Consider the following 24,308-nt stretch of genomic DNA (forward strand, 5'->3'; position numbering starts at 1 on the left):
CTGAACTTTCCCTTGTGACAAGCTCACTTTCAACCAAGTCTGAGCGATGCTATCATTGCTCAAACCTCAGTAATTTCCATAAGAACCAACCATCATCAGGCAGGGGATGCTGTCACAAATGAGATTTTTTTCTTGTACAGATTTTCTCCTCTGAACAGCCCTTACTTTGGATCATGGTTGAACTTCACTGCCTTGCAGGTGGAAAAGGGACTGGGGGAGGACTGGACTTTGAAAGATACAGTGCTTATGTCCTGAGTTAATTATGCCTGTGGCATGCAAGGGAGGTAAAGCTGTTTGTGCAGTCAGACTGAACATGAGTTGGTGTTCTTTTGCTCCTGTGGGATGGAGAGCTAGGGCAAGGCAGGCTGGAAAGAGGGCAGCAGGTACTGACTGGGAATTGGTAGCAAGCAGGCATCAGTATGTATGAACCCAGAGGAAGGAGGTGGAAAAATAAGAAGAGGGTGAGTTAGAGGTAGTGGCCCTCTACTTGATTTTATTTTTGAGTAATTATGTGTGGTCCTAGCTTTCTGTGTCTCTGCAAAGCAAGGAAGCTCAAGGAGACATCCATATGACAAGCAGAATTCTTGTAGGGAGACGTTGCCTGGCTGACAGAGGAAAGCATGCAATGTCTCAACCCCAGGAGACTTCTTTTTGCAGAGTCAGCACTTTACCATGCATCCTTTCTATGGTCCTCACTGTGTTTTATTTCTCATTCTTGGATTGTAATAAAAAACAAATAAAAAACATTTTAAAAGGAATAATATAATAAGGAATAATAAGGAATTCGCATCACTTAAGGAATTCGCATCACATAAGTGATGTGATAAGGACTTCTTAGCATACCATATAGAGCTCTGGTTAACAAAATGGGCACACAATGAGTCATTATTCCTTAAGTCCACAGCTTTGTGTGTGCATTGTGCAGGCAGGTAGATTGTGGGAAGTCAGGATTTCCACACACAGCACAACCGTAGAGATATCTGCCATGCACACTTTCTCATTAAATAAGCATTTCTCCTCTGCTCTGGTATGTGCATGTACTACTGATGAAACGGGACAGTCACCTCATTTTAAAAAAAAAAAAAAAAAAAAAAAAAAAAAAAAAAAAAGGTAAAAGAAAGTTACTGTGTGAAACCCAAATTGTGTATGTGCTTAATAAGCATAATTACGTAAAGCTTTAGAGTGACTTTAATTCTGGAGATAAGTTTTTTTGCAGTTACTGAGTAATATGGAGCTCTTGGAGTGGAAAGCAGTAAGCAATAATTATGAATGGGATTTCAAGAAGCAACCCTTATTCAGGAAGTGCTGTCTGCTTTTGAAAATCCCACCTTCTGTTTTGTAGCATGAGAGCAAGAAAGAGATCAGAGCTATGAATCAGATGTGTATTTAATTCAGCAAATTGAAAAAGCTTTGCAAAGTACCAGGGGCCCAGACAACATCTGGTTCAAAGGCAATATTCCATCAACCTCTCCAAAGAAAACACAATGAAATCATTGTGATGAAGTCTTAGCAAAGCACCGATATTAACAACAGACCTCTCATTTAAAATCCTACATACTTCGGGCTGGATTAGAGGAGTTTGAAGGGGTCTAGAGAAGGGAAAATAGGCTTGCTGGCATTAGTGCAGCATATTGGTAGAGCAAGCACTGGCAAAAATAAAGCTGACTTAGCTTAGAAGAATTAGAGGTGAAGTTTTTTTTGTTTTTTTTTTTTTTTTGCATATTCATACACTGATGGATATAGCAGGGGTTGTTCAAACTCTTCCCTCTATCCAATATGCCATCATCTGAAAGACATCTCAAAGCAAGAGCCAAGCACAGGGAGTGAAAGTTCCCATCAGAGCACAGAAGCTGTTGCGGTGTAGATGAGTCAAACTGGAGAGAGACTGGATAGCTTTGTGGTTGTTAGTGTTAGCAGTAGGAATGCAAGCTGCAGCAATGGAAGGCAATCAACCTGCCCACTTTCCACTGTGAAATGGTGATTTTCAGGGGGATGCTGGCAGAAGTGTGGGTTGCAGCATCCCCAGGATTCAGGAGTGGATTGCTTAGTCTCTGAAGCACTATGGGACCAAAGACGCCACTTGTGTTTAATATCTCTGCTTAAGGGAGCAAGGCTGTAGGGCCGTGGTCCTTTTCATAATCAGGCACAGAGAATGGTACTTTCTGTCTTATCTGTGAGCACGTGAGCAGAAGCAGCAGCTCAGCTTGGGGGAACTGAGGCATGCTGTCATTTGAAGCCTGGGGCTATTTCTCCAGGTTCTTCAGTTGCCAGTATTGCTGTTCTCATCCTTGCCATCCACAGCCAAGACCAGTTATGCATGAAAGGCAGCAGGAGCCAAGCTAGTGGTGTGCGCGTGCTTTGGTGTGTGTGTGTGCAGCAGCAGTGGTGTGGGTGAAGTGTGCTCCTCTCCTGCATGGTGCAGCCCAGCCCTGGCTCCTGAGTCAGAGCTGTTTGGGTCTCTCTTCATTCTGCACAGCATGCCCTGCCCTTGGGCCTGCTTGTTAAACAGAAATTGGTCAGTGTTGCTGGCAGCAGTGGGCTTTAGCCCTCTCCAGAGCCGCATTGAACTCATTCTAGTGAGTGAGAAAACTTTGACTCTCTAACGTTTCCGTTCAGCTCCCAACCTTACTTCACTTTGCTCCTCTGTTCCCTTCTTCCCTTTATGATGCTTACTATTATTTTTCCATCCACAGCAAAGCAATTCACATCAAAGTAATTGATGATGAGGAGTATGAAAAAAACAAGAGTTTCTTCATTGAGCTGATGAGCCCCCGCATGGTGGATATGAGTTTACAGAAAGGTGTAGTACTGGCCCTCCAGACTAACGTTAACGTTCTTCTTTCTTCTTCTCTCTTCTCCTTCCTCCACTTTTCCTCCTCTTCCTCTGACTTCTCTTTGTTTCCAACTGCTCTGTCCTAAACACTGCTGTGCACGCACTGTGTCACATGGTATCCATGGAGTGGGGGAAATGGGGGCGGTAGGGGAGCCTGGGGCAGACATCGTAGGAGAGAAAGAAAGAAGAATGGTCCTCAGTGGGTATATTTTTCAGTGAATGTTTCCACTGATGAGAAGGGCCAAGGCAAATTCTGTAGTGCTGGGGGAAGATGCTCACTAGAAACATGGAGCATATCTGGAGCTCATCACCCAGCTGTGCTCCAAGAGCTGTGTCCCTTAGTCACAGAAGAAGCTGGGGGAGGAGGCAGGCAGCATTAGGGAGGAGAAGCAATGAGATGTGCTGCTTTGAAACTGTGGATTAGGAACGCTAGCCTGCTGCAGCTAGCAGTGCTGTAACCCCACAGAGGAACATGGCTCTGAGTATGCGGCTCTTTTTTCTCAAGCTCTGAGCCAACAGTCCCTTTGTTAATTGTGAAAGTAGCAGAAACAATCAATCTTCCAGCTAAAATGCAATTGGTACCCCAGATATCAACTCCTGTTGATTACCAGGCAGCTGATACCCTTTCCAATTACCATGTGACACAGAAAAATGTGCTGCAGAAGTCGCCTCCCACTAACCATCAGCAAGGTCCGACCCCACCTTTCCCCTCCCTCCTCACCTCCCCGCCAGCCCTGTCTCCCCCTAACACCCTCCTGCTCCCCAAGGAGCTGCAACCGATGCGCCATGTCCAAGAGGCCGGCCAAGGCGCGCTGCCCTGTGGGAAGGGGCCTCACGCCAGGAGCCTGCACTGCTGCCGTCGCCGCGTCACCTGCGGCCCACCAACCCACTGTACACAGTTGTCTCTCTTGTTGTCCCTACAGGAAGACCGTAAGGGTTAAGATAGTAGATGAGGAGGAATACGAAAGGCAGGAGAATTTCTTCATTGCCCTTGGTGAGCCGAAATGGATGGAACGAGGAATATCAGGTGTGAGATCCTTTATGAAAAAAACTCAAAACAAATAGAATCAAGTCTCCAAACCCCAAACCCAGAAAATATAACCCTCTCTCCTCCTTCCCCCCCCCTTCCTTTTCTCCTCCTCATGTGGATGGATGGACTTTGACTCTCTGCCCTTCCGTATCCTCGCTCTCACACTGTCCCGGCATCACCTCTCCTTTTAGCGCCCAGCTTACTTCTGATCCTCCTTTTGTGCAATGCTTGAGCCTCAGAGACTGTACTATTTTGACGGGATTTCTTTGTCTTGGTCTGTTTTTGTTCTGAGCACACCTCTGCTGTTCTCCCCTCTCCTGCTCCTTTGCCAGGACCTTGGGGAATGTGAGAGACAAGGGACGGGCATAGTGCATGGCTGCCTCTTCGGCTCGTCCCGTACACCCCCCTGTCCTTTCCTCTGTTGTTGCCTGCCAGTGGCATTGCCTTGGTGCTCTTGGGTCCCTATGAGACGTGGTGAAAAGCCCACAGAAGAGGGAAGGTATGAGGTATCCTGTTCTGTGTTTATTTTGCAAAATGGTTCTCCGTGTCTTTCATCTGAAAAGCACCTTACTGTGTCTCAGACAACCCCAGCCTGTTATGCACAGAGTGTGGAGCTCTGTTAATGTCCAATGTGAGCATTGGTACAATGAGACCTGGGGATCTCCTAGCAGATCAGGATTGTAGTTGGTATAAACTCGGAGTTTCTGTCATGCCTTGCCTGCATGTATCTTTGTCCTTGTATATGTGTTTGACTTCTTTCTCATTGAACAAGTCTTGCCATTGGCGTCACCAGCTTAGGGGTGGCCTGGGAGAGCCAATCTTTAAATAGAGAAGCACTTTACATGCTTTTGTAAAGGAATCCTAACTCACCTTTTGGAGTCTGAAATGAAATAAAACCAGATGTGCATGCCTGTGGGCTTATTTCTGATCCCTTGTACTGCTGCTGGTGATAGAAACATCTGGCAATTTCCAGTGCATCACACAGCTTTCCCTTGTTGAAACATTTCAATCTTTCTTATCTCATAAGTACAGGAACTATCCCCTAGTCAGTCTGAGCTCTCCTGCATGGTTCTCCAGGACATTAGGATAGACACAGCTTGCATTAGCATGACAATGGCACACAGTGTCTGTGGATTTGTAAAATGTAAACCCCCAAACCATTAGTAGTTCAGTGCCATTAGACCATCCCATGCCTCCCCTGGGTGGTGACCGACTTGAGGTTTCTCTGCATGCTGAGCTCAGCCCTTTAGGTTTCACCAAGCTCCAGCTTTAGTGAGCATTCACTCTTAATCAGAAGCAGTGATAAGCCTGCCATATCCCATGGAGGTATGTTCACTCCCCTCCACTGTAAAGATGTGGTCATGGCTTCTGCCTAGAAGTTGCCTGGCTTCAGCTTGTAGCCACTAGTTATTTTCCTGCTTTTCTCCATCAGATTTAAGAACTACGTAGTGTTCTGCATCTTCTGGGTAGGTGCTCACTATATCTATATTACACTTAAATTTCTTCTTGGAAGGAGATTCAGTCTTTGAATCTAAGACCGCAAAAATGTTTTCTTGCGCTCTAGAAGACCTCCAGGGTCTTCTCTCCACACATGCCCCTTCCTGTCTATGGGGCTCATGCCTCTGTGTCACTGGGCACACGAGGGAAAGCACTGCTTCTGACTCCCTCCTGCACATGCAGGAGCATCTCAGTGAAGCTCCTGCTCAGTTGTTTGCCCTCTGTGAACCCTGGATCCTTTTCTAAAGCAGTGAGATACAAATTCTAGCTAGGGTAGGGCTGGCTTTTGTTAAATCCTGTGTTTCTGTTTCCTGCCTAGGCTACCATCCTCATTGTTAGCAGGACAGTGATGCTAGTTTGCTGTACTGTGCATGTCTCATTTACACTAGCATCGGTGATAGTCAGTGGGATTGCCAGATCTGTCACAGGCAGAGAGATCTGTCGGATTACTTGTTCACCACACAGCCTGCACAAGGCAGCCACTTCCACCTGAGGTGAAGGTGCAGCCTCAGCTGGACTCTGCCTGTCAGAAGGAAGTGCTGGACCATGAAGAGAAGGAGGCATGGAGCCCTGGTTGGCCTCAGCAGAGAAAAGTCAGAGCAAGAGCTGTGTGTTTGTAAAATCTAGGAGACAGATTAAAGCACATCTGTAAATATTCCTGGCACAAGGTGGCACAGTCGCTACACTGATTCTAGGGCACTTGGAAGGATTCTGCGCTCTGCAGAGCTGCACAACACAGCCTCTCTGGTGAGCTTATCTGGAGCCTGAGATGATGGAATGAGGAGCTCAGCAGCACTGGGAGGGACAGCCAGCCACTGTCATCACCAGCAGCGTCATGGATGGCTCCCAGTAGAGAAGGCTGTGCAGAGCGTGGACTCTCAGCACTCATGAAGTCATGTGCCCGTATTGCTGTACTGCATCACACATGCTTCTACCTTGAAGGATGCCCAAAGCAAGGCCGCGGCAGCCTCTTCTGTGCAAAGAGGCCTGTACAAAGCTGGAAGGATGCAACTACAGGCTGGGAAAAAAGTCTCCGCACACTGCCATGTAGCTGGGACTTGGTTTCAATGCAGTGATGGATGGGACCCACAAGACAAGGGCAAAGTGTGGCTCCTGGCTCTCCTGGGAGGTTCAGGCTAGTTGCTTTTGGTGAAGTCTCTCTGGGTTTCAGCTACTCACACTTCTTTCTACCACTGCAAAAGACGTGGCTTTCTTGACTGTGTGGCCTCATTTTGTTAGTACTCCTCACTTGGCTCTGCCTCACTGTGCCTGCGCCTAGAGTGCTGTAGAAGCGTTTCATGTTTTCAGACTGCCCTTCATGGTGTCTTCAAAACAACTCTTCTGGCCCCCTTGGGAGCAGGATTGTGTTGCATGGCTCGGCTGGCTGCCAGCCGTGCTGGGAAGCAGCCTGCCGCCCAGCTGTGCTGAGGCAGCTTCTCCATCCCTGTAGTGCCTGCAGGAGGGCTGTGTCATGTGAGTACCACACCTGCTCTGAGCCTGCGGACATGCTGTTGTTAAACTGTGCCATAAGAGTTGCTGACCGCATACTCCATTCCGTGCTCTTCTTTCTATATAGATGTTGTGTGTGCAGTACCAAACCCTGTCTGGCAGCCCATTTCTTCTTTTCTTCTTTTTCATCAGTTGCTTTCTGCAGCTACAATTTCTCAAAGACTTTCTGGTCATCCAAAAAGTGCAAGTTGGCGTTAGCAGCTTTTTTATTGATGTACTCAAATAATTCAGAGATCAGAAAGATCCCTTTCCTGCCACCTTTCTGGCTATATTTTTCTCAGCACCTTTTGAAAGTGTTCCTTCTGTGAAATGAGTTCTTTGCTTTATGACAAGATGCAGTATTTTGGTTTCACTGTTACTCCCATGGCAGCTCTGGTATGGTGTCACTGCTCAGGTCAGAGATAAGTTTTTACTACTGCCAGCCCTGCAGGATGTTAGAGAAATCCAGCCTGTTTTTACTTTCCTCACACATCAGCTTTCACGGTTTGTCTATAGCCCTGGATTGTGGGAGCAAAACTTGCTTTGCTTTTCCTGGAAGTAATCAGTCTTTCACCTAAATTGTGGTTAACCTTAGGGTTGATAAAGCCCAAATGGCTGCTTTGGAAGATTTCAGTTGATAACGGATAATGGTGAAAATAACTTCTGGAAAATTGTTTCATGAGGGTGATTGGGAATCTGCTCATGAGAATCCAACTAGCGGTACAGTGGCAGAAAATTCAACCCCAGGGATGGAGTGCTGATTCTACAGCATTATACTCTGTAAAAGGGACCAACATCCTTCATGCAAGATTTTGCTTCAGAAACCATGATGTGACTACAAGATATGCCTTCACTGGAAGTGGGAGCACAGGTGGTTTGTGAGCACTGTTAAATAAGTAGCTGGCTTGGGAAGATCTTGTCTGAAATCCCCTTCAGCCTTTCCAGCACAGCATGATGTGGTGTGGATGGATGTCCTGAGACATCTCTGTCACCTCCCTGTACAGGAAAGCTTCATTGCTAAGAGGGCAGATGTGGCTGGAAGTCAGAGTGAGGATTAAACTGCAAAGAAAGATGGATTCCTAGATTGGATAGATCCAAACAAGTTATCTGTTTCCAAATGTTGATGATGGCACCACTGGGTATAAAGGTCTGTGCTGGACAGATAAGCCACATCGATATGGGAGGATTTGTGTGGCAGCTTTCTGTGGTATGGGCAGGTTCTGAAAAACTCCTTCTTCCATTAGCTGCTAATGGGAATATCAAATAAATGTTAGATTGCTGCTGCCTTTTTCCCCAAAGGTTTAATAATTTGTTGCAGTTCTGTGATTAAGCTGACTGCTGCTGATTCTCTTGATGGACAGAATGGATCATGGTCTGTTTCTTGGAGTTTCTGCCATTAACTTCAATAATAACAGGATTAAGGCTAAAGCTTCAGAATCTCTGCCTTGTTTATCTAATGAAAAATACGCTTTCATAGCTCTTCACAGTCCTTTAGGAAAGCAGTTCACTCACTTCAGTGCAAGCTAGAGCCAGAGCCCATGGGCAGTGCAGTGAGCCCTGCTTTGGGCTAGTGGGCAGGTAGTTTGTAGCGTGGTGTTTCCTTTGTATGCCCCAAGGATCCAGGCTGTGCTCTTAATCAGTGACATCAACAGTGGAACCGAGTGCATCCTCAGCAAGTTTGCAGAGCTGTTTACACTAAGGATGGTGAGGCACAGGCACAGATTGCCCAGAGATGCGGTGGATGCCCCATCCTGGGAGATGCTCAAGGTCAGGCTGGATGGGGCCCTGAGCACCCTGACCTAGCTGTGGGTGTCCCTGTTCACTGTAGGGGAGTTGGACTAAATGGCCTTTAAGGGTCCATTCTATCTCAAATGATTCTATGATGGTTTGTATTCACCTTTTCTCTTGTGCTGTAGATGGGGCTCCCCTCCAAATCCTCAGCCTACCTCATTTCCATTTGCTCTGCAAGCAACATGCATTTAACCACCTATGTGGATCCTTTTAGCTATGTAGCAGCTTTTTGGAATTGTTAGGTACATTGATTAGAGAAGATTTATGTAAATGACCAATAAGGCCAGAATAAAGCATGCAATGTGGTGAACCCTTTCTGTGACGTAGAAAGAGCAGAAGAAGGTATTTTATTGTTCAGAAAACATCTGAGCTTGTGTGGTTTTATTTGTGCAGCACTCCCTGTGCTTGTTCCTTTCGGTATGTGCCGCTATACTCTTTCCCTGTGGAAATCAAGGCTTTGAGTCTCCTGAGAGTCCAGGGGAAGGCAGTATTAGTGCCCATGGCCTTGTCTGCAGGCACAGGTATTTGTCTGCACACCTGCTGTGCATGGTTTAGGCAAGAGATTTTCAAGACTACTCATCTGGATTTGGCTGCTGAGCTAATTTTAGCAGCTGCCTGTAAGGAGATGCTTGCCAGGCCTCTGAGGCTACCTGATATGCAGTGCTGAGATGATCTGGCTTGGGCTTGGGTTGGGACAGAAGAGCAGGGGTGGAGGAGAAGAGGTGCGGGGAGAGGCCTGCAGGAGCAGCACAGGGGTTGCGGGAAGCTGGTATAGGTACAGCATCCACAGACAGACTGTCAGTAAGCTGTACAGGTCAGGACTGAGGGCACATTAGCTGATGCATGTGCGGGAAGGAAGCTTTAGTCTGTGAAATCATTTTCTTGCTTGCATGCACAACGTTCACTCAGAAATATACAGATAAAATAATCCTTTGGCTTTCTGCTTGCTGTATTCTTAATGTTTCATTCATAGCTTTATAGGCTTCTTCAAATATTCATGTATCATATCATAAGTGAAAGGGAGAAAAATACTTCTCTTGCAGGCTCAAAAGCAAGTGGGGAAAAAATAAACTCAAATCCCAGAGTGCTAGGATAACATTTTTAAAAAACATGAGGAACCAATGATTCTTATTATTTTTTTAATAAGCACGGTAGCTCAGGGGGCCCAGTAATACTTCATTATATTAAATTTGAACAGTGAGCTGACCCACTGTACTAATACTTGTAATTGCAAAAGGAAAATTAAATTTCCTCCCATTGTCTGAAGGACCAGTAGACCGTGGAAGAGGAAGGAGGCCATAGTATGGAGCTAGGACAGAGCTACGAAGTCTCGGGGGCGATGACCAGGGCCACTGATGGTGCCGAGCAGTGGGACTGGTGTTGTATGGTCAGTGCCTCTTTGCAGCCTTTGGGGCAGGGTTTCTGATGGCACGCAGGTGAGCCAGGACACAGCAATGCTCCCCTGGCTATGCAACCTTAGATAAATTGCTTAGGAAATCACTTTCAAACAAGCATAGATAAAATTAGGTACCTATGTGCAAAGGTGCCTGCTTCTCTGAGGCCTGAGCTGGCAAGCCTGGGTAAATTAGCACTTTTGGACTCCTGCCCATTTCTGAGTTCGCAAAATGTTCCCTTTAGCCTCTCTTTGCTGGTTTCACCATCTGTCAAATGGGGATGTTAATACTGACTCAGTCTTTGTACAGAGTTTTAAGCTTCTGAGACTCAAAGTGCGTGATAATAAGTGTTAGTAATTACAGTACCGTCATAGCATGCAACCAAGTCTCTGGAGACAGCTTGCTGCTTGAAGGACAAGCAAAAGTCATAGCTAAGGCACAGTGCTCACTACTTTTGGAGAGGATTTGGTATATTTTGCTGTGTGATCTCTCTTACAGGCTTCACTATGGTTACTCTGAAAGCTGGGCCTAGACTGTGGCTTTCTAGGGGGACCTCCATTGTATCCAGACCTCCCCTGGCGAGGCTCTCGCTGAGCTGCAGCTTGGGTCATGCCAGGCCCTGATGGCAAGCGTGGCTGTCCCCTGCTCCTTTCCCTTCCCTTCCCCACCTGCATCTCATTCCTCTGCCTTTGCCTGGGGGGTGATTTTTGGGAGCCCTGATGCGGTGCTCACCAGCATCACTTCCATGTTGCTGCCATGTCCCTAGCCTCTGCCTGGCATGTAGCCCTAAGCAGCTCACACATTGCATTGGGCCATGGCCATTGCTCACTGAACGTTGTCTTCTGCTAAACAGCTTCTCCTGCTTTTCCCAGTGCGACATTAACTTTCTCCCTGTTTTCTTCTTTCTCTCTGTCTGTCTCTTGTTGTTCTTCTCTCCCCACAGCTCTGCTGCTCACCCAAGGTAAGACTGCTTCTTCTCCTTTCCTCATCCTGCTCTGCCTGTTTTTGTCCTCTTTAGTCAGCTCTCTCTGTCTGTATTTGCTGCGTGCAGGAGCAAGGTACCACCCCAGCTCCAAGTGCTCCTGTCCAGCAGGGGCTGGGTCAGAATTGTGCATTAAGACCATAACATTACTGATGCCTGAGAGCCTTCCTCCTGATTCCAGAAATTTCCCTGCAGTTTCAGCAAATGGCCCAGCCAGGGCCTGCAGCTTTGACCCCAACTCTTCTTCCTGAGGCAGCTCCAGGGGTTTTGCTCCTCATACATCGGGTTTTCCTGCAATCACAGAACCCCTTGGCCAGAGCAGGCACATGAGAGGTCCCCACTGCTATGCCGGGGGCCACTCAGTGCCAGCAGCACAGTTGAGATGTGATGGGCTCTTGCTCTTCACCTCCCCATAGCAGCATTTACCTTTATTAGTAATTTCATTGCCTGAAATCCCCATTATGCTGGTCTATCTCAATCACACATAGTGGTGATTTACGTCTCCTGTATTTTCTCAGTCCTTCAATCCCAGGTATGATTACAGTTCAATTTGCACTAAAGAAGCATTTATCAAAAGCTCAAAGCCAGGTGAGCAGGGTGCAGGGAAAAGCTGGCAGCTTGGCATGCCAAGTTGAAAGCCAACAGCCTTGTATGTAGCAGTAGAAGCTGCGAGTCCTGCAGTGGCTGCAGTAATGTGGGGGCTGTTTGCAGGCTTCAGAACCCCCAAGAAGAGCTCTGTGCTCCTTTGGCTCACCACTGACCGTGGGTTTTAGTAGGCTTTGTTGCAGGTGAAGTCAAAGCGCTGATTGCATTTATTCATAACACCCAAGCTATGCTGCAAACTGACAGTATCTCTGCCATGAAAGCTTCTGTCTCTGCAGTTTTTAGGAGGATGCCAAATGTGCTGTGCAGGGATGGCCTGAGCCTACAGGAGATGGGGCTAATTAGGAAATTGCTAGTGGCAGGCAGAAATCCCCAGCTCCCCAAGTATCAGCTTGGGGTGTTTATGGAAAACTCCTCTGAGTAGTTTGGATGGCTTCCTTTGTTACTCTTTCAACTCCAGGATGACTAGGAATAAGTTGAGCACAGCCTCCTTCCCAGTAATTTCATTGCTTTAATTCAGTAGCTGCCTAATTTGATCAGAAACTCGGGAACCAAATAATCTGTGTTAAAATAATATAACTTTCTCCCTCTGTTGCAATCCAGCTTGATTGCTTTTGGCAGCTGTTAGTGGATACTGTGGTCACCAGCTCTAAGAAGCTGATCTCCAGCTAATGGTGAGGTTTGTGGGGCACAGCCTCCTGCTGTCCCCTGTGCTGGGATGCCCCATGCCCCTGGGGCACACAGTGAGTACTTGGCTCCGTTCTGGTCTGGCAACACTCGCTCCTGGAGTATATTGCTGGAATGTCACTCAGCAGCCATCATGGCTAATAAGGAGAGAAGTGATGTTCTCATTTAGTCCATGTCATGTTAGATTTAGGTTACACAGAAGTGCAGGAATCTTTGTAAAAACAGCTTTGTTGAGAGTTCTGGGGGAGTCTTCCAGTCCTCTCCCTCACAGACCATCTCCCATGTTCCCCTTCCCTTGCATGGCACAGCCCCTGCTTGCCATCTTTTTGCAGAAGTTCCCTGCATGCATGAAGAAGAACCTGCATGCAACACAGATGGGGAGATGAGCCCAAGCGTGAACACATTTTGTGTCCAGGTGGCCTTTAGTTGAAGAATATTGGAGAGCCTGAGTGTGCCAACCCCTGCAGACCTAATCCTAGGAAAACAGGGCTGTGAGTTTCACACGAGGCAGCACTGCTGGGCTGGGAAAGCCTTTGGCTCAGGTTCTACTGTGCTATTTGTGTTCACCAAACTCCAAGGCAGACTTCTGAGCTTTTCTTGGGCTTAGGATGTTTGGATTCTTAGCTGTATGAGGAATTACCAAACTTTAGCTACTTATCTACCCTCACTTCCACATATTCATCCAGATCAAAGAAATAGTAGTTCTAAAAATGTTTCTTTGTGCATTGAAATTCATGGGCCCGCTTTCTGCATGTGTGCTGCATGGCTGCTGCCCGCTTTGTGGTGAGAAGGCTGAGGAGCAGGGCCACCAGCAAGGGCCTGAGAGCAGGGCAGCAGGGAACTCATAGAATCATAGAATAGCTCAAGTTGGATCCTTGGGTCCCTGTAAGGAGTATTAAGTCCAACTATAAAATCTGTGCATTGGCTGTGTTAGCACTCCTCTCATGGATGCACAGTTTCCCAGTTAGCACTAAGGACACTGGAGCGTGTATGTTGGATGCATCACGCCTCAAAAATAGCTTTCAGAGCTAAGTAAGCAGATTCCTCCCATTTTAGACGGTGGCACAGGCTGTGCGTGCATGTGTGTGTGCATGTGTTTCTTTAAAGGGCATATCAATATGCCAGCCTCCACTGCCAGTGCATCTCTTAGCCAGCAGCCTTCCCAAGTTGTGACTGATAGATTGACAGTCCTCTGGAGAGAAGAGCTCATTCACACGCTGTGTTTATTTTGTGTAGCTAGGATTATATTTTATTGAGCTGCAACAAAAATCCCACTTTAATTGTCGCTTTAATTTCTTCCTAGCAGCACAGTCCCCAGAAGGGGTGACCTTCATGCAGATCTGTGCCCACTCTAGAAATGGATGGATATGAGATAGCTGGAGGAGTGTGAAATGGCCTTCGTAGCAGTCTCTCATGAATGCATTGCTAGTTTTAATCCAATTTATTCAGAAAGTGACAGGGAATGGAGACTGGCCCGTGGCTATTTGGTAGTCTTGCAGCATTTCCTAGGTGATAGGCATCTACTTCTCCTGCAGTGTTGCTGGGCCTTGCCATTGCTTGTTTCAGCGCAAAGCTGGCAGTGGACTTTATCTAACTGATTTACAATGTACCCAGACAATGTCCAATTCCCACTTGTTCCCAGTGCTCTGAAGGGATTTGAGCAAGTGAGCATTCAGGTGCAGTGCATGCTGTGGGAATGCTGCTCTGCTTTCCCCTTTTCTAGGGGAAAAAAACAGAAGGAGCTGCCACCCAGCCTTTGCTCTTGCAGACTGGCAGGTCTCCCTTGCCTGTAACAGCCCACGAGCAACCTGGCATGAGGAGCTGATGATGAGTACCTGGTGCATAAGACTCAGCTTGTGTAGCCTGAGCAGTCTGCACACCTCCTGTAGCCCAGATGGGCTGTTATCCCTTGGTGGTCACAGACCTACATCCCAGTGCAAACAGGGTTTTGGGGACGGCTCTGTCCCCACCTTCCTCTTCCTGGGGAGGAGGTGACATATGTCCTGGAGGCCCTGGTGAGCTCCTGTTCTTGCCAGGCATATCCAGACCTTATCAGGCTTAATTGGGGTTGACAGCTGGGAGTCCAGGGTGCAATCCGCATTGAGGAGTAGGTGCAGATGCTGATACAAACAGAAATCAGGCTAGTTAATAATTAAGCTGCAGTTTGGCAGTGTTCACCTTGTCAGGTTTGACCTTCCAAATTAAAAAAGTCGGTCTCTCTCATCCAGCTCAGCTGCTGGGCCTCTGCTTATGGGGCTCCACTCAGCATCCAGTGGGAACAAACAGAATCGGCAAGCTCAGTTCGGTTTGTGTCTTAAGTTAGGATGAAAGACTTAGGTTTAACATTTTCAAATTCACCTCTGAAATTTGTTAGATTTCTGTACTTTGCGTAACAGGTTCTCTTTCCTGTTGCATATTTGGAAATATTCCAGATGTATTTCTGCTTTTTGCAGCCCTGGGGCATGTCCAGAGAAGGGCAGCAAAGCTGGCGAGGGGTCTGGAGCATAGACCTTATGAGGAGCAGCTGAAGGAGCTGTGAATGTTCAGTCTGGAGAAGAGGAGGCTCAGGAGAAACTTTATCGCACTCCACAATGAACTGAAGGGAGGCTGTAGAGGGCTGGGGGTCAGCCTCTTCTCTTGTGTAGTGATAGAACCAAAGGGAATGGCCTCAAGTTGTGCCATTCAGTTGGATGTTAGGAAATATTTTTTCTCCTAAAGAGTGGTCAGGCGCTGGAATGGGCTGCCCAGGGAGGTGGTGGAGTCACCAACCCTGGAGATGTTCAAGAAATGTTTAGATGTTGTGCTGAGGGATGTAGTTTAGTGGAAAATATTGGTGATAGGGAGACAGTTGGAGTGGATGATCTTGAAGGTCTTTTCCAACCTTGATGATTCTATGATACACGAGTCGTGCAGGAATCATCTCCTTTTGCAGCTGAAGTAAGCTTCCTCTGTGAATGTTTCTGTGAGATACCCTATCAGGCATGCTACATGTCAGTTGACACCTACTTGCAGCTCATATCTGAGGGTTTTAGCACGGGAGTGGTATTCAACAACCTGCCTGCAGTGGACACCCTTGACATGGCTTTGGGTGACCACATTTCTTCCTCAGTGCTACAGTTCACTGTATTCACTACAGAGGAGCTGTGTGGGGGCAGCTGGACCTCCCTTACTCAGGTCTTGGGACATGCTGTCAGCAGGCTGTAGCTCTCCAGCTCTGGCCATCACCTGGCAAGGCCTCGGTCATGAAGGTGCCACTTCTACTGACACTTCACAGTACTGCACGTTCCACAGACACCTGCCAGCAGTCAGAGGTCCTGGGCACAGCGTTCTGTGTAGCCCTGGATTGGCCCGCTCCTCAGAGTGCTGCTGCAGCTCTTGCACTGCCCTGCCTGGCATAGGCACATCAAACAGCATGAGTAAGGAGGCAGGGGTTGAGACAAGTCTGTGTTGGATGCTGCTTCCTGCAGGGAGGAGAGCATGTTCTGTGGTGCGTGCATTTAGGGACCTGTCTGAAGATGGCTAAGATTTGCATGAGACTCTGTTGTCTTGCCATATCAGAAGCTTTTGTCAAATCAGTTAAAGCAGGGACTGAGATGTTTGTGTGGTGTTTTTTTTTGTTGTTTTTTTTTTTAGCACTTCTCCTCATTGTTAAGCTGGGGAAATTTAATCCAAGATTCCCAGCCTTCTGGGAAGACACTTGCTTTCTTTCTCTGCTGCATTACAGGAGCTGGTGGGCAAGAGCCTGGTGCTGCTAGCTGCAGCCCATGTCTGCTCTGATGGTATTACTTTCCAGGGAAGGTTGTAGTGAGCCAGATTGCCAGCAAATCTGGGTTGTGCAGCCCTGCTGGGATGGCTAGCTGTTGTGCTTCATCCTCAGCTCCCTGCTGTGGGTACACACCAGCACCATCTGCTATGCTGGGCCCCTGAAGAGCTGTGGGTGCTTCCTCCTGTGAGCTTTTAATTGTGGGGGGGTGAGCCACACTTCGAACAACAACTGATGTGTAAGCACCCGAATCTTTGATGTTAGATACAGCTTGTCATCCTCATACACTTCTGGATAGAGGCAGAGACTAGATTTTCTAGGTCTCTGTCTTGGAGAAAGAGATTAAGGCTGCACAAACTCCTCGTTCGTGTGAATATAAGTAGCTTGAATCTTGCCTCCAAATGTAGCATACAACATAAGGTTTCTCAAAGTATCCCCTCTGGAGCCACTTGGCCTTTGCCTGCCATCATCCTCTATCCTTCTACCACCCTGAGTAGCTCCAGCTGCTCTGCTCTTCTGTTTCTGTCAGTACTTGTAAACTTCTGGGGATTCCAAATCCACAGGACATGTGTTGGAGTTAGGCAGTGATGGTTTTGATGTACTTCATTGATTTCGAGTGATGGATGTGGTTGTTTGTGCTTCTGTGATGGGCTATAGGAATACCACTTGACGTAGGAGTTCTCGTACATCTTATAAACCCTGCAGTCTCACAAGGCTTACAGTCTGTCTTACAGTCTGCAGTCAGTCTAGCAGGGCTGACAAAGGGAAGGCAGAGTTTACAATTGGATTCCACTGGGAGTTTATCACTTCTGTGCAGTTTTGGTGAGGAGTAAGAGATCTGCTGGAGTCCACGTGGGATTGGTCACATCTGAGGCATTACCTGGGGTGTCTGTAAACTCAGCAAGAAGCCTTGGTAATACCTGACCCACTACTTGGCCAGAATGGGATGCTGTTCCTTTGTGGTACCTCCCCAGATTCTGCTGAGCTCCCACAACTCAGCATTTATCATCCAAGAGCACCAATGCAGGCTGAAGAATTTTTTTTCTTTTTAGAGACAGCCATGCTTTATATGCTCTCAGTGACTAACTGATAGGCAAAAATCTTGGTCCTTTGTTCCCATGGCCCAGCACCCCACCCCTGCCCCAGGTCTCTGTGTTACTGCAGGGAGCTGCAAGGAGCTGCTGCCTGCAGCTCAGTGTTGGTCTTGCTTTTGCAGAAGTGGCTGAAAGGAAGCTGACAGTTGAAGAAGAGGAAGCCAAGAGGATTGCAGAGATGGGCAAACCAATACTTGGCGAACACCCCAAACTAGAAGTCATCATTGAGGAGTCATATGAGTTCAAGGTCAGTGGTTATCCCAGGAGTCCTCCAGGAGGGGGAAGCTGTGTGGCAGTGAAGAGCTGCCATGGAAAGCAGGGTTGAGGAGGCCAGGTATGGCTGCGTCTACAGGGGGAGGAAAAAGAGTGTGTGATACAAAAGAGGGTAGGGAAAGACTGAATAAATGCCAGGAGATGTAGCTGAGATGTAGGCAGAGGTTAAGAGAGAAAGACAGGGGAGTCCTGCTAGAAGCAGATGCCACCATGCCAGAAAAGCAAACTGTGCAAGGCAGGATTGACAGAAAGGAGCTGAGCTTTGTTTGGAGAAAGGAGTACCAAAAAAGCAAACTCTGGTGAAGTACAGCTCATGCTGTACTGGGCTGGGAGTTACCAGTGGGTTCAGCATGGAGCTTCTGATAGGAGCATTTTTGTGGCACCACCACAGTTTGGCAAGGGGCAGAAGGGAAGGTCAGCTTTGCCTGCTAGCAAAGGGTCTAATTGCTGTGCATCTTTATTCCCACAACAGAGCACTGTGGACAAGCTCATTAAGAAGACAAACCTAGCTTTGGTTGTAGGGACACATTCCTGGAGGGACCAGTTTTTGGAGGCCATCACCGTCAGTGCAGGTGAGAGGGAGATCAGCAACCCCATACCAGCATCCCCTGGGCATGTGCAGCCAGGGATGAGATATGTCTGAGCTTATGAGGCAGATTCTTTCAATCTCTGAGTTAATCTTTCCCCTCCAAGAGGTCACTTAGACCCTCACACAGGTGTGACACTTCTTGCTGGGAAGGGTCCATCAGCCCACGATTTGGAGCAGGTGGACCAAGAGAGCCCTCTAGTTTCCCTCAGTGGCACTCATTTCTATAGCTTTCTGCTGTGTGATTTCATGGTGTCTCTCAGCAGTGATTTCCACAGGGTAACTAGGTACTCTATGATGGTCTGTGGCTGGGGATGAGAACAGGACAGCCCCTGAAAGTGTTGCTCAATGTCTCACAGCCACACAGGGTGGATGTGTGCTCCTGAGATGTCCTGGCAGTCCTTCCATCTTGCTGAGCCCCACCACTGCCACTGAGGGCTCTGGCAGCTGCTAAGTCCCACCAGCTCATTCCCATGGTGGTGGCTGGCACCAATGCGGTACACCTCCATGCTGCTTTGTGTGGGGAGGGAGGCAGCCCCCCAGTCTTGCACCCAGTGGCCGGGCTGGAGAAGTGCAGCAGGAGGTGGGTGGCCTTGAGGATGCTCAATCATATGAGCTGGACCTCTTATTCCATGTTTGCAGCAGGTGACGAAGATGAAGATGAGTCTGGTGAAGAGCGCCTGCCATCCTGCTTCGACTACGTGATGCACTTCCTGACCGTCTTCTGGAAGGTGCTGTTTGCCTGCGTGCCCCCCACCGAGTACTGCAATGGCTGGGCCTGCTTCGTTGTTTCCATCCTCATCATTGGCATGCTCACAGCTGTCATCGGTGACCTCGCCTCCCACTTCGGCTGCACCATCGGCCTCAAGGACTCGGTGACCGCCGTTGTGTTTGTAGCCTTCGGCACCTCCGTACCAGGTGGGGAGGCTATGGGGAGGGGATGGGGGGTCCAGAGGAGATTGGGGTCCATGTCCCAGCTGTCTGGTAGCACACCTGAGCCTCCCTCATCCCCCAGCATGAAGGGTTGCCCGTTTCTCCTGCTGGACCCTGATGATCCCTCCTTCCCCCGCAGACACATTTGCCAGCAAAGCTGCAGCCATCCAGGACGTGTACGCCGATGCCTCAATCAGCAATGTCACAGGCAGCAACGCCGTCAACGTCTTCCTGGGCATTGGGCTGGCATGGTCAGTGGCGGCGATCTACTGGGCGTCACAGGGGCAGGAGTTCCAGGTGTCAGCCGGTACCCTGGCCTTCTCTGTCACCCTCTTCACCATCTTCGCCTTCATCTGCATCAGCGTTCTCCTCTACCGCCGGCGGCCCCACCTCGGGGGAGAGCTGGGCGGTCCCCGGGGTTGCAAACTGGCCACGACGTTGCTCTTTGTCAGCCTGTGGCTGCTGTACATCCTTTTTGCCACCCTGGAAGCCTATTGCTACATCAAGGGGTTTTAGGCGGCAGAGAGACGGTGCCGCCGAGGGAGGGACCCCCTCCTCCATTACCTCACTGGACACCGGCCCTGGATGAGTGGTTTCACCAGGATGGATGGCTCGCCGCCCTGACAGGTGCCAGGATGGGCAGATCCATCACGGGACGATAAAGAAATCCACGAAAACCACCCCAAAAAATGATGCAAAAGAAAAGAAAGCAACAATGGCAAGCATTTAAAGGGACAAAATGAAGTAAACCCAGCCACTGACTCCAATCGATGTGACTAAGAAGTCTCAGCCATCTCCCAAGGCCACCTCTCCCACAGGTTCGTTTCCTCTTCTCCAGAGCACCCCTCCGCTGTAAGGAGATGCTTCCTTGTTTTTACTCTTTAGGAATTGCAGAAGTCTGATAGGAAATTTTTGGGTTTGTTTTTTTTTTTGCCTATTGCTTTATAGTTTGGGGGGGAGTGCACATGGCTTGATTTTTTTTTTTTTTATTATTATTTTTTTTTTTTTTTTTTATTTTTTTATTTTTACTACTTAGACAGAAAAATGTTAGAAGTTTAAAATCTAAAGCTTCAAGCTGCCGTCAGTGCTGGAATCGAAGGTGTACTTTTTGAAGCCACAACAGACTCTGACACTGTCAAAGGACTTTTTCAATCTCACAAGTTTCCTCCCCCGCCTCCATCCATTTCTTTCTTTTTTAAGAGCATCACAGGACTGATATATTTTTAATACAGACACACACGTACATACACACAGCACACCAGTTCAGTGATGAAGGCTGAAGCATGTAGCATCTCAATCACCTGCCTGGGCTAAGAAAAAAAAAAAAAAAAAAGGAGGAAAAAAAAAAAAACCAAAACAACCAACCTTCTAATATAATATGTATAATGTATATTTTGACTATGGCATTTCTCTTTGTGTAATTAACTTTGAGCTTGTGGTACTGCAGGAAGAGAAAATGATGTTAATGGGCGAGAGGTAGTGAAATGAACAGTGGTACAGTCACAGCCGGCTGAGGGGTCCGTGACATTGCATAGGCTGCTCAAGATGGGGGCCTGGCACAGCCCTGTCCTGTAGGCCTCACTGGATGTGGGAGTGAATCCCAGTAACACGCTGCTCTGTTGTACCAAAGTGAGCAGGAAGCCTCCGTGTGTCTCCCACAGCTCTCTCAGCGCTGGCCTTCTAGGTTGAGGTTAGGTCTAAACATGCAGGTTGGTGAACAGGAATGGGGTCCTTGTCCCACCCATCACCCCCCTCACGCTCCATGGAAAGGACCAGGCTTCAAACTGCTGTCCACCCGCAGTCCTGTGCAACCCCAGCACACCCCCGGAGAGCAGACAGGCAGACAGGCACACCCTTTTCATCTCAAATGCTTTTCTTTTTCAGGAAAAAAAAACAAAAGCAAGAGTATGAATTACATGAATTACATCAACGGCTGCAAATCAAAATGTTGGGTTGGTAATAAAATTAAATAAAACTTATACCTATATCTATATAAACAGTTCTATCTATAAACACATTTCTTAACTGAGAGACCTGGAAGACGTTGTTAAAAACCTTGCTTTTTTAAAAGTGTTTCCAAGAGGAAGATAATTTCTTCTATCAAGAAACAGGTGCTGTACAGAAAAATCCGTGACTTCGCTAGCATCAGCCAAACCCAGGCAGTCAGCACAGCACAGACTGAGGGGCTATCAGCATACTGGAGTGCTTCCTGCTGCCCTCGGAGATGGTGGCTGCAGGTGAGGGCACAGCAGCAGGAATTAGGCTGTCATGGATGGAACACGCATATCATTATAGCAGGTAAAAAGATGAGTGGGACATTGGTCCTTAAAACACAGAGGAAATATTTATTTTCGTACAAAAGGTTTATTGAATATCTCGCTGTATAAATGTGTGTAAGCATGAGGCAGAGAAGAAGGATCCATCTTGCAGGAGCTTTGCAGGTGGAGTGCCCTTCATGGAGGCTAAAGGGAAGACAGTCTACTGCCTCTTCTCCTCCCTCTGTGGTGGCTTTTGGGGGAGGGCACAAGAAAGAGGGGGATCTTGCCAAGTGAGTTGGTCTCTCTGATATCTGGCCATGCCACCACCCACTGAGCAGCTCCTGCCGGCATTGGGCACCACTTCTGCTGCCATCCAGGCTGGGACCCCATAGCACAGATGTGTGACTGGTGAGGAAAAATGAAAGAAGTCCCAACAAATGATCTCTGGATGTGTGTGTAGGGGTGTTTAAGGTGCAACGGGATTATGTTATCATTGCAGTTTTTAATTTGGACATGTCAAGTCTGTTGTTATTTTAACCATATCAGTTCCCCCATTCCTGGCTAAAACTCAGGCGTGGGGAGCTCACTGTTATGCAGTGCTGTTATTCTGTTGCTTGTGCTGTATCGGTCATGTGCTTTTCATCTGCAGCTTTCTTAGGCTCACTCTGTGGGAGGGGGTGCAGGGGGATGAGCATCTGTGACTGCCAATTGCATGGTGACTTTGGTGCCCTCGATGCACTGCGGAGACCTGTGCCAAGCTGACAACTTCAGTGGAGTGTTTATTTTATTTTTCCTTTTTTACTTCATTAAAAAATATGCAAGCTAAAAAAAAAAAAAAGAAAAAAAGCAAATGTGGTGCCTTGGGGATTTGTTTTTGCTGAGGCTTTTATTTTTGGTTTGTGTGCTTGCATCTGGGCAGGTGTGTGGACACCATCGCTCACCCTGCCTGTTTCACTCTCTGCCAGCATCAGGTTTTGCTGGGAGGATCCAGCAGCAGCTTTACCTTTGATGCTTTGCAGAGGGGAACTTTTGCTGCTCTGTTTTCCTTGCTGCTGCAAAAAAAGGCAAAGCCATTGCCTTTAGTGTCAGTGACTGGGTTTGGGGTGCAGGGTGCTGGAACCCCCAGCCTGCCTGGCTCACTGTCACCACTGCACAGAGGCAGGCCAGCACTCAGAGGACTAGGTCCGGAACCTAAGAATGCTACCCCAGGGAAAGTTGGGCTGAATGGGAGGAGACTGCAGGCACTGGGAATCAGCTGCAGTACACAGTTAAGAACTGAGTGGCTGTTAAAGCTGTTGAGCAAAGTTTTTAAACCAGGGAGGAGAGCATTTGCAGCTCTTAGCTCAGAGTTTCTTACCTTTTTGGTAGTTACTGTTGTGTTAGTGTCATCAGAACTTTTCCGGACAAGCACAAATTAAAGACAAAAATATTCTGTGATTTACGTTTTCTCTGATCTCACAACTGTGGCTGCTGGACTCATTTATAAGCCACTTGTCCCTGGTACCAGAGGACTTCTCCACTCTCCATCTTAAAGCAGCAACAGTGCCTCAACCCACAGCATCATCTGCAAGGAGAAGCCACCATCAATCTTCATGTGCCACCACCATGGGCTTCAGTCGCCTTGGCCCATTGCTGTGGTAGGATGACGCCAACTCACATGCCTTCCCCAGCAGAGCACTTTGCTCTGGGAAGGCATTTGTAAGGCTGCTGTAGTACCTCTAAGTGGTGAGATACAGAATAATAAAGGTTAAAAAAACCCACTAAAGTCATCAAGTCCAACCGTTGGCCCATCCCCACTATGGCCACTAACCATGTCCCTCAGTGCCACATGTACACAGTTCTTGAACACCCCCAAGGACACTGACTCTACCACCTCCCTGGACAGACCATCCTCAGTCACTTTTTGAACGTGTGGTGTTGCACAGCTACGGGTAATCCTCGTATCATTCACCTGATACTGCTTTGGGGTTGGGCATGGCAATATTTCTGGGTTTATTCAGCTGGGGAATTGTCATGGCCATGACCTTGGTGTACGAACAAGCCCACATGAAAGGGAGCAGCAGTTGCTCAGCCCTGGCCACAAGCTGAAAAGCACTGTCACCAAGAATAACCTCTGGAATATTGTATGGAAAAAAATGTTTTTAATGACTGTTGTCATAATGTGTGTGTGTGTGCCAGAGGCAGCCTGCTTGTTAATAGTGTTATTTGTGACTTGCCTCCACAGGGGGGTGGGGACGAACGTCCTCTCAGTATTTAAGTGAGCTATTTACAATATAATGTCTAGATAATTAAAACCATGAGTAAATGACTCACCGATATTAACGCCCTGAGGAGTTTACCCAAAACACACACCCCTCTGCCTCCCCTTCCCTGGGAGGCCATGCTTTGCCTCAAGTGGTGGCTGGATTGGGTTAGTTTTCCTCAGGAAAACCAAGATGTGCCTCCAAGAAATGATGGCTTGAGCTTAGACACGGAACCAGCAGGTATGACATGATGCTGATGAGCTCATCACCTATAACTAAGGATGCACCGATGTCTCACAGTGCCATTGTTAATGCCACTTACATGGTGAGCTGAGTGTTGTAGCTAAAGGAAAAATCATTACCTACCCACCTCATCATTGCTGAGGGTATACTCAGAAACTGGCCCAATTTAAGCAATGCAATAAAAAAATAACACAGGTCTAGAAAGTTAAATTTAGTCTGACATTTAGGTAAATTAAAGAACTAAACCCTTTAAGCGAGATTGTATTCTTTTAGAGTGTGAATTTATAATTCATATAATATAATTGTGAAAATATTATAAATAAATTCTTGGGATGACCTCTCTGGTGTCTCAGGAAATAGGCTTCATTACAGGAACACTGGTCGTGTTTTCTGAAAACGACATGCATACAACTTGGGTGCACAGAAAAGATGTAGGAAAGAAACTCAACATTAAAGCTGAAAAGGGGCCTTCTTCTCTCAAGGACACCTCAGTAGGGCATGCTGTAGAGACTACTCCCATGGTTGTTCAATAAGCTTTTAAAAATGTAGCAAAAGAGGTTGTATAACCTCCTTTCCTTCAATAGCATTTTCAATAGAAAATAACAGCAAA

General features: G+C 47.6%; 1 protein-coding gene across 4 annotated transcripts in view; it reads left to right on the forward strand.

The window, feature by feature from the left end:
• SLC8A3 (solute carrier family 8 member A3) overlaps positions 1–19,470 on the forward strand; it is a gene marked incomplete at both ends in the record, with an annotated part of 79,933 nt that extends 60,463 nt beyond the window's left edge. Inside the window, 5 exons of one of the 4 annotated variants that reach the window (XM_079536883.1) lie at positions 2,694–2,802; positions 17,260–17,409; positions 17,908–18,007; positions 18,664–18,939; positions 19,094–19,470. In XM_079536883.1, the coding sequence (XP_079393009.1) occupies positions 2,694–2,802; positions 17,260–17,409; positions 17,908–18,007; positions 18,664–18,939; positions 19,094–19,470 (1,012 nt within the window). Of the gene's footprint in view, positions 1–2,693; positions 2,803–3,756; positions 3,863–17,259; positions 17,410–17,907; positions 18,008–18,663; positions 18,940–19,093 lie in introns of all 4 variants that reach the window. The other 3 variants (XM_079536885.1, XM_079536884.1, XM_079536886.1) reach the window with 3 other exon arrangements.
• Positions 19,471–24,308: the final 4,838 nt, after the last annotated feature.

Source organism: Tetrao urogallus (assembly GCF_951394365.1).
Source record: "Tetrao urogallus genome assembly, chromosome: 6".
Taxonomy (NCBI): Eukaryota; Metazoa; Chordata; class Aves; order Galliformes; family Phasianidae; genus Tetrao; species Tetrao urogallus.